Source organism: Rattus norvegicus, chromosome 11 (genome assembly GCF_021556685.1).
Source record: "Rattus norvegicus strain SHRSP/BbbUtx chromosome 11, alternate assembly SHRSP_T2T, whole genome shotgun sequence".
Taxonomy (NCBI): domain Eukaryota; kingdom Metazoa; phylum Chordata; class Mammalia; order Rodentia; family Muridae; genus Rattus; species Rattus norvegicus.
The window spans coordinates 47665184-47682227 of record NC_141544.1 but is presented as its reverse complement, the minus strand read 5'-3'; the positions used below and the strand labels follow the sequence as shown (position 1 = coordinate 47682227).

The 17044-nt window shown below is 46.3% G+C and overlaps 1 protein-coding gene across 2 annotated transcripts in view; it reads left to right on the top strand.

Moving 5' to 3' along the window:
• The window catches only part of Kcnj6 (potassium inwardly-rectifying channel, subfamily J, member 6), a 247939-nt gene extending 231912 nt beyond the window's left edge, over window positions 1-16027 (top strand). The window contains 2 exon segments of one of the 2 annotated variants that reach the window (NM_001393803.2): window positions 704-991; window positions 11910-16027. In NM_001393803.2, the coding sequence (NP_001380732.1) occupies window positions 704-991; window positions 11910-11914 (293 nt within the window). In that variant the 3' untranslated portion in view covers window positions 11915-16027. 2 annotated transcript variants of the gene reach the window in all.
• Window positions 16028-17044: the final 1017 nt, after the last annotated feature.

Here is a 17044-nt window from a genome sequence, read left to right as displayed (position 1 = left end):
CCCTTGAAGAAAACTAATTCTCCCTCACCCCAAAGCCATCAACTATCCATAACTCCTCAGTCAGGAGAAGAAGTTCATGAGCCCCTCCTACTCCATTCTAGGATATCAAATAGCTTGATCATGTGTAGGCAGCCACAGCTGCAGTGAATTCATGGATGTAACAGTTATCTGTCATGTCCAGGAGATTCTGTCCCAGTCTTCCCTGAACCTCTCTGTCTCTTAAAATCTTTCTACCCCATCTTCTGTAATGTTCTCTGAACCTTGGGAGGAGAGAACGTGATATAGATGTTCCCTTTTGTGGCTGAACATTTGTTGTTTGCCCTTTAAGAAGTTATGTTTCTTAATTTGTTTTACCTATTAAAGTCCATGTGAGTGTGTGTGCATGAGGGGTGAATTGTGTGTAGGGAGGACGCATTGCCATGGTGCATATGAGGCGGTCAAAGGATAACTTTATGGAGTTAATAATCTCCCATCTTTACATGGGATTTGGGGGATTGAATTCAGCTTGCCAGTTTCAAGAAGTCCTGGAATTTCATGACATATATCTACAATGTGAAAGACAGCTCCACAGCTGTCACCCTACGATGCTGGTCACAGTACAGCATAACTATCTGCCCATATCAGCTCGGCTCAGCTCCCAAAGTCTCCTTGGCTTTGGGAAACCCCAAAATGCATCCTAAAGCCAGTTTTCTCCTCTCCACAGGAATGACGTGCCAAGCTCGAAGCTCCTACATCACCAGTGAGATCCTGTGGGGTTACCGGTTCACACCAGTCCTGACACTGGAGGACGGGTTCTATGAAGTTGACTACAACAGCTTCCATGAGACCTATGAGACCAGCACCCCGTCCCTTAGCGCCAAAGAGCTAGCCGAGCTGGCTAACCGGGCAGAGCTGCCCCTGAGCTGGTCTGTGTCCAGCAAACTGAACCAACATGCAGAACTGGAGACGGAAGAGGAAGAGAAGAACCCGGAAGAACTGACAGAGAGGAATGGTGATGTGGCAAACCTAGAGAATGAGTCCAAAGTGTAGACCCAGCTGGGTCAGCCTCCCCCACTCAGACATGACCCCTCCTTGTAGACCCAGCTGGGTCAACCTCTTCCACTCAGATATGACCCGCCCTTGTAGGTCCAGCTGGGTCAGCCTCCCCCACTCAGACATGACCCCTCCTTGTTTCCCATTTCCTTCTTTTCTGTCTCTCTTACTTTGACCTTGATTTATTTATATTTAATTTTGGCATTTCCAGAAAACAAATCTTCAAGGTGTAAAATACCTACCTGCCCCTCTCAGACGTTCAGATGGACAAGCAGACAGGGATTTGGTTAAGGTACAAGGTACCTTCATTGTGCCCAAGCCTGGTCTCCACTCACAGAAGAGACTTTTAGCTACTTGATCCACTTTATTGTCCAATCCAAATCACTCAAAAGAGCTGTCAGAGCTCTGACCCAGTGTCACAAAGAGCGAGGTCTGTTTACCATGGTCACAGGTCAGTCTTACAGAGCCCTGTCCATCTCACCCAACACAGGGCAGGTACTTAACCATAGACACTGATGGGACCGGACCCAGGTGAGGGAAGGATAGACCACTGTACATAGATCTGCCCTGCGGAATTATTTTCTTTCGGCAATTAGAAACAAACCCAGCATGCACCAGAGTACCGTGGAGCAGAACTCCTAGTGATGTACATATCATTCCTGTAGCTTTAGACGTACACTTTAGAAATAAGAAGAAAAAAGACTCCCAATGTACAGTAGGCATTTCCGTTCTGATATCTGAGTCTTCTGACTATTTTGATCCCCTTGACTGCTGGCCCTCTAAATGCATGGCCTTTGTTCCAGGTCCCAGACTGACAGTTGTTAGAGCACCTCTGTGTTCCTTGTCATCCTTATGTTGACTCTAACAAGCCATAGGTGTGGGGACAGTCTGGAGGTCTAACAGATGGCAAAATGCTGGCAGACCATGACACATTTATAAAACAGGTGTCGTTGTTTAGAGATAATGAGGGTCTCTCTCTGAGCACCCTTGGGAGGCTGTACCAGGAACAGGACTCTAGCACAGCCCCACGTGACATTTCCCATGAACGTGGAGTCTAGCAGTTTAAGAAAGCTTTCTGTAAAAGCATTGATTGCTAATCTATGTGGTGATGAGAAACTGCAGGCTCTCCACGGAGCTGTCTGGTCAGCAGAAGACTTGGGGGTAAAGCCAAGACATTCAAGAGTGCCCTGTGGAAGAAATGACAGTTTCCTGCCCTCTCACTTCATCTGGCACGCCTGTCCCTGGGCCCCGCCCTGTCCCTGGGCCCCGCCCTTACCTTTTCTTACATTGGGATTTTTTTATCTTCTGCCATCATTGTTGCTACCCTTATTGTGAAACGACCAGAATTCGATACACAGAGTAGAGAGCAGTCTTTGTGGGAACTGACAAATCTCTCCCGGGTGTGAGAGTATGCCGCTAATTGACAATCTAACCCGTGTCTCTCAATCAAGAGCACAAACATCAACAACAGCCAAATAGCTCTCTCCGTCTCATTTTAATCCTCAAGGAAGGAACAAAGGAAGGCAGGCAACATGTGTAATAGTCCAAATTCAAAACGACTTGAAAGAGAAGACTGGGAAGAGAGACTTAAGTGAGGTCTCAGGGGCAGGTGGAGATTTCTCACTGTAACCGATCTTTCTTGTTGCTTTTGCATTCATAAACTGTTCTTAAACACCATTGTCCATCATCAATATGCATCGAATAGATCTGAATTTATCTCAGCTCCTTCAGATGTGCTTAGTTTGAGACTCCATACCATTGAGGTCAAAGAGATCAAACTAGCTGGTCCCCATCCCCGCTGCCCCTCCCCCCTCACCAGACCGGTCCACACAGGGTTTTGCTATAGTCTCGGGACCTTGCTTATAAGAGAGGTACCCCAGGTCTTACTTATGGGAAGTGGCTCCTCCAACCAACATCTGGGTTGTTCCTCTCCCTCAGCAGAGATCTTACCACCCAAAGCAAAGCTATTGAGCGTGGCCCTCCCTTGCCTGCCAGCATTTCCTTTTGGCATTGGTTATTTATCGATGGAGACACTCATCCGCCCTGCACTCTCTAAGCAGGAGGTGGTAGAGGAGGGAATCCTGAAACAATTCCCCAGAGGCTGTGGGAGTGCCCATGGCTTGACCTTGTTTTAGCCTTATGAAGGCCGCCCTGCTTTGGGGCACCAATCTGCAGCAGCCCAAGATAGGGCCTGTGTAGCACAAAGCAAGATGGAGAACGCCTATGGATGATCTGCCGACTTAGCTCCTGAAGATTCGTTGGGCCTTTTAAAATCTATTACTGAGGTCTGAAGGACAAAGGATCCTCACTGATGGGTTGAAAGAGCAGCTCTGAGGTTGATGGCTTTTTGTAGGATGGCACAATAAGGCCTGGGCAACACCAGTGTCACTTCCTCAGCCGTGCTGTGACCACAGCAGGCACTCTGATGGTCCTTTCCTGACTCTCATCTTCTTGCTGTCACTGTGCTGGGTGATGCAAGTGGAGCCTGTTTGTAACATGAGCTCAAAATCTTCACAGGGAGCGTCCCTAAAGGACCTTTTATTAGACTGTCCTTAGCAAACATGTCTATTTTTCTACGGTCACTGAGAAAAAGGTTTAACAGTGTATTTTGTGTCAACTGTTAAAATTTGAAATGTCATTATGACTGAATTTTCTAAGCAGCAAGTAGCCGGTGGGGTTTTTCATTAAGATGATTCAACAAAAGGGACCCTAATGCCTCCCCTTTCCTGTCCACAATCCCCAGTCACTATCCCCACAGTATCTCCTCCAGCAAATCAAATGCTACAAAAATGATACACCTATCCAGGCACCAAGACCCATAACCATTGGAGAGTACACTCTCTTTCTCTCTATATCTCCCCCTCCCCCCTCCTCCCTCCTTCTTCCTCTCTCTACCCTTCTCCCTTTCTCCCTCCCCCTCCTTTTCTCCCTCCCCTCCCCCTCCTCCTCCTCCCTCTCTCTCCCCTCCTCTTCCCCCTCCCCCTCCTCCTTTCCCCTCTTTCCCCCTCTCCCTTTTGGGGCTGCTTGGTTGTTATCGCTGAGTCATTCCCCCCCCCCCCAATAAAGCACAGTGAAATCCCTAGACCAGATAAGTACCTTGAACTCAAGGGTAACAGTCACTACAGTTGAGTCCAGTCTACGGTCAGGTTAGCTCCTTGAGGAAAGAGAAGGTTTGTCTGGAAGGATGGAGCAGAAGAGACCTCTGTTCTACTGACACCCCCTCTCCCATTAGCTCTCCTATATATAGGAGATGAAATCAGTATTGTGTTTGTCTTCGGTGGTCCCCTGGGCACGCAGCATGCCTGTGTTGACACATTAGAACGGCCACGTTACATCATTGGCTCATCCCTTTCAAGTCCTTCATGTTGGGTATGGTTGTGACTCCATGAGGTAGAACCCTCTCTTCCTGCACCTTCCTGTCCGTCCCTCTCTTTTGTCTCTCTTTAGTTCCAGACCCACTGATTTAATTTAGTACCCGAGTCCCCTAACAGAAACCTAGCTACTGTATCAAGATGTGGACCTATTTCTTAAGCACAACTTTTACGGGTTTAACCAAAGTAGGACTCTGACATGCCTGGTTTTCTCATTATACTCTAATTTATAATTTAATTATGACTACACTTTAAAGCCCGGACGTTCAAGTTTCTTTCTTTCTTTCTTCCCCTACCTGTTGCTTTTCTGGTTGAACTTCTGGTGTCTTGGAGTGTTTGGGACTGACCAAGGGTGCAGGAGGGAGTACACAGATGCCCTGGAAGACCCCATGAGCACACTTCGAAGTGCCAGATCCTTAGCTGAGAGAAACTGTGAAAGCCTAGACACTCGCTACCAGCACGACTTAGCAAGAGTCACCTGGTCATTTCTTTCCCTGACTTCAGACATGTTCTAAATGACACAGAAGCCTAGACGGCAGCTTCAGAAGAAATGGCCTCTATGTGTGACCAGTATTACTACGCTGCACTCATTTTTTTTCCGGCTTCATCCCAATGGATAGCTGTAAAACTGAAAAAGATGAACAAAATTTGTATAATTGATTGATATTACAACACGGCTTAAAAAAAACACTGTCTTAAGTTAGACTTGATGTCAAACTGTATTTTAAAACATGTTCCCTTTCACGTTAGAATAGAGTAACGACTCCCTCTTCCCAGTCTGTGTACCCTGGCGTCTCCGAGGGGACTCAGGACTCAACATGTCATGTAGATGTGGAGACTGTGAGAAGGTCTGTCAGGAACAAGGGCAGTATGTACAGTTTTGACTGTGCATACCTAACAACAGGACAATATTTTACCTGACATTGTAAAGGCAGGACACTCCCACAAATTATCCCTTGGAACTCTCACCCGCCACACGAGGTCAGGTGCTGTCGTCTTTGTAATTGGAGTTTGGGCAAATTGACAAACTTATCAAAGGTCCAGGCCAGTTAACAATAGACCCTGGCCTCAAACCCAGGTCACAAGGGTGTGAGCGAGCACGGGGTGATTTTTATTATGAAAACATTTGGCACACCAAGCTGCTAAGACGGCTTTACTGTTACTACATACCCTCTTTCTAGCTGATGCCAATGCTCATGTTTATAAATGGTTGGGAGGAAAACAAGCCAAGAATACTTGGGGGACACAGGAGTCAGATCTCAGGGGCCAGGGATGGAGCTTGGTTAGGAGTGTGCTTGCCTAATTCATGAAATGACCCATGTTTGGTTCCTATCATCGCTGAGTAAATAAAGCATGTTAGCACCCCACCCCCACCCCGTCCATTATAGCATTTTGGAAGTGGAGGCAGGAAGGTGAACTCAAGTTCATCCTCGGTCATATGGGGAGTTTGTGATTAGCCTGAGCTACCTGGGACCCTCAAAAGAAAATGATGATTCAAATTTCGGTCCATAAGTGGTTCCATTGGAAAACAGGGTATGAAATCTGTGCGTGGATTGCCTGGGGCTGCTCAGACTCTGTTCTAGGAGACCTGAGTAACTGCAAGAGTTCGTGTGGCGGGCAACACCTGTACTACTATTACTAACTAATAGTAACCATTGCATGTGTGTCAGTTAAGAATTAAACTAGTTAAGAATTAAACTAGTCCCATGGGCGTCTGGGAATGTCAGAGTACGACCTCTTTCCCCACCCCAGATCTCCTGGGGTTGCTAATAGTTCTGTTACAGCACAACACGTTATGGTTTTCAGGGCTCACAGAGAAAAGGCTTGCCTTTCCAACCCAGCCTTTCCGGGATTCAGTGTCTACCTAGGAAGTCGCTAGAATAGAACTGCTCCTTAATGCGCAATAAAGACATGAGACGTCCTGGCCCATCAGCTGAGTACAGCTTCTCTGTGTCCGTGGGCTTTCAGTTCTACAGACTGTCCAGCCCGCTGGTGTCTGCTCGAGTGAGGCTAGCAGTGTGAAGGAGAAGGGTCAGGGGCTGAGGCTAATCCCACATTCTTGCTGCTTCCTCTAGTCTGGAACTCGGGATTGGTCCGTGGTGTAAAGGATCCAGGAACCTCGGTCACTGTTTCTTTACATTGGCCCTGGCTCTCTCTGGCCCCTCGGATAGAAGTTCAGCATGAGGATGACCAACTGCTCTTCCAGGGAACCTCAGAGGCTTTTGGAAGCCTTGGGGTCTAGAGCAAGGTTACTATATCATTGGAGACTGCAAAGCAGACCAATCCCAGTGATAGGAACCTTAGATGAGGCTATATTAAGTGGCATTGTCTAGACTCATAAATTTGATTTACTTTTGGTCTAAGGAAGCATTTCTCATCCTGGTCAGCTAAACTTGGCATTTTATCTTTTATATTATATTTGAGACAGAGGGGGGAGAGGGAGAGAGAGAGAGAGAGAGAGAGAGAGAGAGAGAGAGAGAGAGAGAGAGAGAGCACAAACACATCAGGTTCTCTTATGAGTGATTTCGAGGAAATTAGATGGAAAAGAAAATATTTTGCAACAAATTGTTGTATGTTGTGCTGTTGATCCCACATCTCTAACTAAGTGGGTGACAATGTCCTATCCATCACAGAAACCATGCAGAACTCCTATAACTACTCAACCACTTAGAAGAAACAGCCAGGTTACCCACCCTCAAAGTCCAACACCACAAAACTTAATCAATGTAAAAGGAGCCAAACTTCTACTTGGCCTCATGCCTTAGCAAAAGAAAGCTTCACACACCCACCTACTCACACGGGACAGCCCCAGGGAAAGGAAGACAATGCTTCAATATACAAGATGAGTTCAGGGACGTGCTCATGCTGATGGAGAGCAAGAGGGTTAGTCGGTTGGCCGGTCGTTGTCAAAACTCTATAATGTTCTTTTCTACACTCTTCCCCTTGGCTTGGATGCTGATGTGTGTGAGGTTGGCAGACAACAATGACCACAGAGTCAAGAGGTCTCAGTCCGAGGTAGACGGGTTCCTTCACGGACCCGACCAATCACAAGATCAAGGCTCAGCGCCCACTGTACGAACACTCACCATTAAAACTGTGACATCAATGTAGCCAATCTATACGATGGGCTGTTCTTCTCAGGCAATGTAAATAAATTATCCGCTACCAACAAGCACTAGTGAACCTAACATTGCCAGTCATCAGGGTTTCTAAATTTTAAACAAAGCTCATCGTGTATTCATCAAGAGCCCCACAGGAAGTCCCGGGAGTCTAAGATCAGACCCAGGTTGAGGCTGGACACCCTTCAGAGTATTCCAGTGCTAGATTTACAGTCATAAATGCAAGCAACAGGCCACCCAGAGCCAGAGCCTCAGATTCCAGCTGCGACCCATGGGAACCTCTGGGTCCTTCAGCCAGAGTCCTCAGAGGAGGAAGAGCACTGCCCTCAGATCCACTCTGCCATCGTCTCTCAGTCCCTCTGTCTGTGAGAGCAACCCCAGCAGCCCCCTCCCCTGCTCAGTTTAGCCAGTGACAAGGCTCACTGAGGCCTCTCAGAACTGCCACACAGGGTCTGTTTCTTGCACGACCAGACAATGACAGACGTGTCTTCTGAGGTCTTTGAACTCTTAAGAATACCTAGAAGGGGGGTTGGGGATTTAGCTCAGTGGTAGAGCGCTTGCCTAGCAAGTGCAAGGCCCTGGGTTCAATCCCCAGCTCCGAAAAAAAAAAAAAAAAAAGAAAAAGAAAAAAGAATACCTAGAAGGCATTTTTCTTTTGTTTGTCTGTTTGTTTGTTTATTTATCTATTTATTTTTGTTCTAGAAATGCCCACCATCCCCTGCCCTCTCTCCAGCCCCCTCTCTCCCCCTACACCAGATCCTGCCCCACCCTCACTGTTGTTCCTCTCCCACCCAGTTCCCTCCCTCCACCCACCTCCTGACTATTTTGTTTACCCTTCTGAGAAAGGTTCAAACATCTCCCCTTGGGCCCTCCTTGTTACTTAGCTATGGAGTGTGTCGTGGTTAATATCTACTTCATCATCAGTGAGCGCACACCACGCATGTCCTTTGGAGTCTGCGTTACCTCACTCAGGATGATATTTTCTAATTCCATCCTTTTGCCTACTAATTTCCTAATGTCCTTGTTTTTAATAGCTGAATCTGGGAGGTATTCTTAACTTCACAGAGCACCTTCTGGGTCAGGAATGAATTTAGGCCTTTAAAGTCTGTTAGGTGCCAGCCATATGTAAACCCAATAAAATACTAAAGTTAAAAGGACATGTATAAGACAGACGCTACGACTTCACCCTAAGGATTATCTCGGTGATGATTTTGTGTGCGTGTTTATTTTCTCATTAGATACAAATTCTTCCTGCCTGAGAAATTGTCACTTTGGGGTCTCCCAGTGGTGTGAGGACAGGAAGCCAGTCACTTGGGGGTATCACAGTGACCTTTCTGGATAGTCGAACCTGCCCCCTCAGTCTAAGCAAGTCTCAGAGCTGACCTGTTGGAACCCACCTTACAACCAATATGACTCCCACCTAGGCCTCAGATACATGCCCAGGCCCGCCCATCTCAGCACCAGGGCTCACCTGGTGTGCGTGCTGGATCTTCAGGGACGCTGGAGGAGAAATGAGAATTTTCCACACCCCAAACATCACACTGTAGGACTTGCTCCCATCTACCAGGCATCGTGACTCTCCTTTTTCCCCACACTCCCTGTGGTTTACAACTCTCCCTCTGCTAGCGGCTGCCCTACAGGAACAAAGGATCCTCTGGATGCTACACAATGTGGTGGGGGTGGGTTGTTCCCAGGCCTTCGTATCTAACACTCAGACTGGGAAATATAAAATAGACACTCACAAACATGTGTGCACAGACACATAAACACAGGCCACATTCTTAGACCCTCCAAATGGGTATGACCAAATCCGCAACGTTTTCAGAAGATTGGGGTTGGAGAGAGCTCGGCAGCTAAGAGCACTTACCGCTCTTGCAGAGACGCCATGTTTGGCTCCAGACACCCAAGTCAGGCATCTCACAACCTCCTGTAACTCCAGCTCCAGGCGAACACGACAGTTCTGACCTCTGCAGGCAACTGCAGCTCTGTTCACATAGTTACACACACACACACACACACACACACACACACTTAAAACAATAGAAGTAAAATCTAAAAGAAAAGGTTTCTGGAAGTCTAAACGTGAGTGAGGACCGCCCTCTCCTACTATTACAGTGGCATTAGCTTTCAAATGCTCTTACAGATCAATGATCACACGCCTAACCGGACCCGCCCCCGCCCCGCTCTGCCCCACCCCGGCCCCACCCCCGCAAACATAACCCTTCTTCCAGGAGTGAATGAGAACTCTGCTTGCTCCCCACACCCCGGTCCCCGCGTTTGGTGGTGTCATTGTTTCAGATTTGTAAGACGTGTAGCATGGTATGTTACGGCTGTGTGCCGTTCAGTTCACTGCGGGATTAAACGCCTTCTCAGCTACTTCCTGTCTGTCTGTAGATTGTCACGTTGGAGTGGCTCTGCTCAGATCTTGTGTTCACTCTGTAGGTGGGTTGTTCGTTTTCCTATTCTTGAACTGAAAAGGCTCTTTGTATATTTTGGATACCTGTTCTTCTTCATTAGCTGCATCTTTCGGAAATGCTTCCCCTTGCTGGCCGTTCCTCTTTGCTCTGCAGAAGTTTCTTATTTCAGCGAAGTCCAGCCTGGCAATCAGCCCTCACAGACCGTGCCTTTGGAGCCGTATCTAAGACACCATCATAAACCCCAGTTTGGCCGGGACTTCCTCCCGTGTCCTGGGAGCTTTGACATTTTAGCTGTTCCCCAGGTCTCGGATGATGCCTTGGGACTGGTATGAAGCTTGTGTTCAAATCTGTTTTTATCTTACCGTGTCTAAGCTGTTTGCTGAAACAGCAGCCTTTGCCAGTTTGTCAGAAAGCAGCCTCTTCCCGGCACAGGCTGATCGCTGAGATACGTGGCCTGTGTCCGCGCTCTCTAGTCGGATTCTTCTTCTGTCTGTCTACTCTGTTACCAATACCACAGAGTCTCCACAGATAGACTAGCATTGAGTCTCGGCAATGGCAGGCAGGCAGTCCTCTGTTTTCTCACTATTTCTTCAACAGTGAATAGTTGATTTCGTCTATTCTGGGTCTTTTGCTTCTCTTACAAACTATTTAGAGAGCCGATATCCACACAGAAATCTGTTCGACTTTGGATTGGTATCGTCTTGCCTCCAAAGATTAAGTGGAGAAGAGACAACACCTCTGTTTTTTCTGTCCCGCAGACCCCAGGATGTTGTTTATTTATTCTTTGGATCGTTCACCTTTTATAGTTTTCCACACAGAGATCTTTCACATACTTTAATAGACTTACACCCAAGAATTTCATTTCAGGGGGGTGCTAACTTAAATGTTCATTTTTTTAAAATTTCAGATTCCAATTGCTCATTGCTGGTATTTAAGGAAGCAATTGGCATTTGTATACTAATTTGTGTCTAAAATATTTATGTAAATTTTTAATCTTGGTCTTGCCAAGCGTGGTGGCACATGCCTTCAGTCCCAGCCCTCAAGAGGCAGGGGCAGGGGGATCTACATGAGTTCAAGGCCAGTCTGGTTTACAAAACAAGTTCCAGGACAGCCCAAGGTGCCAGGGTTACACAGAGAAACCCTATCAAAAAAAAAAAAAAGAGCTTTTTGTCAATTCTTCAAGATTAGAGGTGAGCACGTCATCTGTAAATGATAGCTTTTTCTTCCCTTCTGATCTGTAGATTTTTAGTTAACTTTTCTTGTCATATTGTATCCTCTGACCTTTAGAATCATGTTTAAATAGTAGTAGTTCCTCTGATAGGTCTGAACAGGAAACAAGCTCTGACGGTTAAGTGAAGTGAACCAAAATGAAGTTCTGAGTGCTGCTCCCCGTCTAGGAAATGTCCCTCTACTCACACTTTATGGAGAACCTTTTGTTGTCTGTAACAGTTTTATAAATAACTGTATATGGCTCAGAGCCCCAAGATGTGATCTCCAGACAAAAGAATAAAAGGTATAAACATAAACAATGAGGCATTACATGGTTGAAAAGTGATCAATAATCTCACAGAATGACATAGAATAGCCTTAAGTGCAGATTATTAAGTTTAAAATTTTCTAAAAAAGACCACAGTGCTGCCCGCTTTTGACTGTATGCTGCTTGTGGAGGATTTTGTGCTGAATGGCTCTTTGGGTTTTATCAGTTCTCTTTCTATAGCTTTTGATATTATCACATATAATTTTTATCACTCTGCCCACTAATCTGGATTATGGGAATTTGCCTTTAAATGTTGAACTGCCTTCCTTATCTGGCACAAGGCCCGCTCGGTCGTGGTATAGTTTTCCTTTTATGCATTGTTCGGTTCGGTTTGCGAGTGGCTTGTCGTTGAGGCTGTCTGCATCTGTGTTCGTGGGAGCTGTGGGCGTGTTGCTTTCATTTACTGAAGTATCTTCTCCTCGTTTGTCCTTAGGGTGATGCTGGGCTCCTAGTGTGGACCGAGAAGTATTTCTCCTAATTCCATCCTCTGAAAGACATTACAGAGAACTGATATATTTTCCTCCCTAACTGCTTGGAAGAATTCACCCAGAATGAACCCATCTGGACCTAGTGCTTTCTGGTTGGGAAGGTCATCAATAATTTACTTAAAGTCGGGGCTGGAGAGATGAGGCGGCGGTTAAGATGGCTTATTGTTCTTACAGACAGCCTGGGTTCAGTTCCCAGTGCACACACGGTGGCTCACAATCACCTAGAACTCCAGTTCCAAGGGACCTGGCACCTTCTTCTGGCTTCCATGGGCTACTGCATGCGTGGGATGCACGTAAGCTCACACAGGAATCCAGACTCGTGCGCATAAATAAAAGTAAACGAAACTTTGAAGTCTCTAATGTATAGACCTTTTGGGCTATGTTTTTCTAATGTGAGTTTTGGTAGACTGTATGTTTCTAGTAACGATTGTACTTCAGCCATGCAGAGATGTGTGGACAGGACCTTTGGGGTTCTTTCTACGACCACGGGGTCTGTCGTTGTGTTCCCTGATATTTCATCAGTTCTCTCTCTCTCTCTCTCTCTCTCTCTCTCTCTCTCTCTCTCTCTCTCTCTCTCTCTCTCTCTCTCTCCCCCTGCACAAATAGAAATGTAATTATTTTATTTCAAAAAACTGGTTCTTGACTCCACTGATCTCTTTAGTCACTTTCCTGTCTTTAATTCTGTCAGTTTGTCCTTGCTTACTTTGGATTTAACTCGCTCATTTAATTACGTGACTGATCTCAGATTTCTTTCTGCTCGCTGCATCCGATGCTACGGATTGTCACTCCGGCCGCTTCTACTTCGTGTCTGATTGTGGTTTCTCATCCTCTCCGAGTTCAATGTCTATTTTTAAAATTTCTCCTGAGATTTCTTCTACGTTCTGAGAATTGTGATGTTTAATCCTAAAGTGTTTAGAGATGCCCCAGGTCTCTCTCTGTGGCTGATTTCTAGCTTCACTCCACTGTGTTCTGCAGGGGAACACTGTAGAATTTGTATAGTTTTAATGTGGTACGGTGTGTCTAATGGCCCTGAATGAAGCATCCTAGTGAATGCTCTCTGTGACTTTGAGAAGAATTGGTCACCAGATGTTCGGTTCCTCATTTTTCCAGCAAGCGTTTGACGCCACCATGCCTGTCTCTCTGATTCCACTGTCCGTCTCTGTTTGATCCCACTGCGCATGTCTCTATGTTTGACCGCCCCCCCCCCAACGCGCATGTCTCTATGTTTGACTCCACCGCGCATGTCTCTATGTTTGACCCTACCGCGCCTGTCTGTGTGATTCTGACTAGCGCCCCTAATTACATCTCATCAGTTCACCTCTATGTCACTTTTAAACTTATGGTCCCTAATTGAGTCAGCTTTTTAACTTTCAACTTTTAAAATCCTTTGTTTGTAAAAGTGAAATTTAACTACCACAAACACTCTTGTGTCCAGCAATCCTTTACCAACCACACTCCTCTCCCACCTCCTACCACACTAAAGCAGGTGGCAGCCAGGCAGGTTGGGGGGTAGGCACTGTGTTAAGACATAGTGACCTTCTCCACAGTAGAACACTTCACGGAAGGTTAGCAACATGGATGTAGAATAAACACACTGCTACATATTAAATGAAAAAGTCATCCGGGGAATGGAGGAGATGATTCAGGTTTTAAGGGCATTCACTGCTCTTGCAAAGGACCAGAGTTTGATTCCTGGCGCCCATGTCAGGAAGCTCACAGCCACCTGTAACTCCAGCTACATTGTATCCACTGCACCGGGATACATGTGTCCATTCTACCACAAACAGATACCCAGGAATGAAAATATTTTTTTATAAGTAATCGAATGCTAGCATGGTATTAGCAAGCTGCATCCAGTACACCACCAGCTCTGCCCCTCTGGAAACGTGCAGGCAGGGGTTCGCCGAAACTATGTTGGTTCTAAACCAAACAAACCGTAAAGGAGATGCTATGGCCCTTCTGTCTTTTAGCTGTAACACATGTTAACGGAATCACTTTATTTATTTTCTGCCCTGTTTTAGTTATTGGCCCAAAACGCAAAAAGGAAATCCTTCTCATTATTAGTTTAAAATAATGACTGTATCTTCTTCTCCCAGTAAGGGGCCAGATTCTTGCTGCGGCTGAGTAAGGACTCTTGCCCTTGAACTATTTCCTAGGGCAGAAAAATAATGTATTCTGGAGAAATCCACTAATTCAAAGTCCACTATCAGTACCAAGTTTTCACACCCCCTAATCATGGTTCTAGGAAACACGGGTTAAGACTGAGTCTAGTCTGGCGGAACTTGCTTACCTGTGCTGTGCCATGAAGGTCTCACCAAACTGTCACAGAGACCTGTCAAGGAGGACTCCCAGAAAGCTCTGGAACTGTATTATAAAGGTTGAGGTATCATGAGGTCCTCACCAGCATCCAGAGAACGCCAAGCGTACGAGCAATGCCTGCTGCTCTTCCAGGCTCCCAGCATCCACGCTGGGCAGCTCACAAGCAACCCCAGCCCCAGAGAACGAACACCCTCTTCTGACATTTTCAAACACCCAAAGTGGCATAAACTCACACAGACATGCACACATACATGTAAATTAAAGTTAAATGTTAATTTTAAAATGTTTCGAACAAACATAACACCCCCCCCAATGGAAGCACAAATAGATTTAATCTTCAATTCTGTGCGCATCAATTTTCCCAAGAACTTGAGATTTTAATAAAATGCTTATGTCCTTCAGAGAAATAAGGTTTTCATGTTCAGGGCTAAGGGAGGCCTCAGGTTCAAGGCTGAAAGGGTGACAAAGCTTATTTGTGTCATAAACAATCCAAACAGCTTGCTAAAACTCCATGCAAGGCTTTCTTGGAGGTTCGTGTGTGTTGGTTACACTCAGTGAGTAACTGCTGCCCAGTGACCAAGGCCTTAATTAAGCAAGGATCTCTGAGGACACTAATACATAGTAATATCTTCTGTTGTTCTCAACGGGCTACCACCCTGGAGCTGTCCACTCTTACTGAGTGAGAAACCCCTATGAGCAAAAGCTAACTCCCACGTTACTCATGAAAAAAGTCAGTTTTAGGGACAAGGCTAGTTAATCCCGAGAGACAGCTAGAACCAGTTGCCTGGGATTTAACAACAGCAAGGCGGGCTCTGTGTGGACAGCAGGCAATAGTGTGGTGTGGCAGGAAGAGGTATACCTTGATGTTTTTTGAGGCCTGGGTGGGCTTTGGAAGGAGAAAGAGAAGCCAGAATAAAACACGGCCGTAGAGGACCAGGGGACAGTGCCTGGCTAGTCTACAAAGGATAGGTGGCTTCCCAGGAGATTTGGTAAAAATACTTTGTGAAGACTGGTGCTAAGTCATAGAAGTCTCTGAGCTAAAGGTGGAGGAACACAGTCTGCAGTTTCTTAAAGCCATCATGGTGTCAAAATAGCTCCTAACTCTTAAGATTGGACAAAAGAACGGCCTCCACTGACCAAGATGTCCTCGACACAACATGTCAAGCACTCCAAAACAATTCAGTGAGTCTGGGAAAAAAATTTTTTAGAAAGTGGAAAAGTAGAATTTCAGTAAGAGTTGACTATAAACCTGGCTAATTCATATGCTGAGAATGCTGGAGCGTTCACTGTAGCTTTCTTTAAGCAAAGCCAATACTCTTCTAGAGATGCCAAGAAAACACAGGGAGAAACATCTTCCCCCAAAAACCTCTCCTGTGAAGGCTTCAAGTTTCTTCGCAGTTAAGTAGCTGATGCCTGCTTCTGAGGTCATTGCTGCCAACCTCCCCATCAAGCTTTTTAAAAACGAAAGCCAGGCAGAGCCCCAGTCCTGGTTTGGCTCCTGACCCACCTTCCAATCCTTTTGTAACTCCCTTGACTCAATCCAAGTATGTCTGCGCACGGACAAGGCGAAAGCATGCTTGATGCGAAAGCACAAATTATGTATTGAGGAATCTCTACAATGCCAAATTTTTTTAGAATAAAAAATATATATATATTTAAGAACTCGCTGTGTTAGGGAAACTGTTTACATATTGAGGCGTTCCTCTTTTTTTGACTGGAACAATAAAAGAATAATTTGATATGGCCTCGGTTTCTTTTTTATATTATGTTCGTCCAAAGATGTCATTCTACTCTATGGGCAGGAGGAGAGTGAATTCGTCTCAAAGCGCTATGAGCTGCCATGGGGTCATTCAAAATGTGGGAGCTTGCACCCAGGATCCAAGGGCAGTCCCATAATTGTGTGGCGGCCCCCTCCCTCCCATTTTCCTCTCTGTTTTATGGTCTCTCGGCCTGTGCCTCTTCAGCATGTTGTACTGGAATGCCCCCGGCTCCCTGCCTGATTCCCTCTCTCTCTTTCCGTGGCGCATGATGAAATAGCCTACAGACACTCACGCTTTCACAAGTACGTTAAGACTGCTAACACCTCACTCTGCCAGCCTAGCGTCCCCCACCTTCAGCAAGCAGCTGTTTATTCTACCAGTGTCTGACATTTTGACAAAACACAGCACCTCCTAGCACCGCGGCAGGCCTTGTGGGACCGCCTGTGAAATGAGTCCCTGAGCACTGCTCACTCTGAGACCCAGGCAATCGTCAGCGTATGGCCAACTAAGGTAAGTTTTCCCAAGCTCATCACCCATGGGGGCTGTGCAAAAGGGACTCCAAAGGGCACCATCGGGGACTCTCAGGAAGCACTCCCTGAGATGAGCCTCCTCACTTCGCTCCTCTCCAGCCAAGTTCCCTTGCCCAATGCACCAATCGGACTTGATGCTCCCAGACATAAATGACTTACAGGGCGCAATTTATACAGAGTCTGTTGCCGTTGTCAGATGTTTCTGTTGGTATTCCTGGGCTCTGTTGATTCTGGGTCTGGGTTGAAACAGAGGATCGGGGTTGCAGGGAGTGAGAATGGCTTCTCAGCTCACTGAACAGAAAGCAGAGAGAAGGCAGTTGTGGGGCATTAGCCTCGAGCCGGGAGGAACCAAAAGAGTATCAACCAACCTTTGAAGACATGCCCTCAGAGACCTGCTTTCCCAGCCGGGCTCCACCACCCAAAGTTTCAGCCAACTCTCAAAACCAAGGTGGGGACCAAGGGTCAGACCTG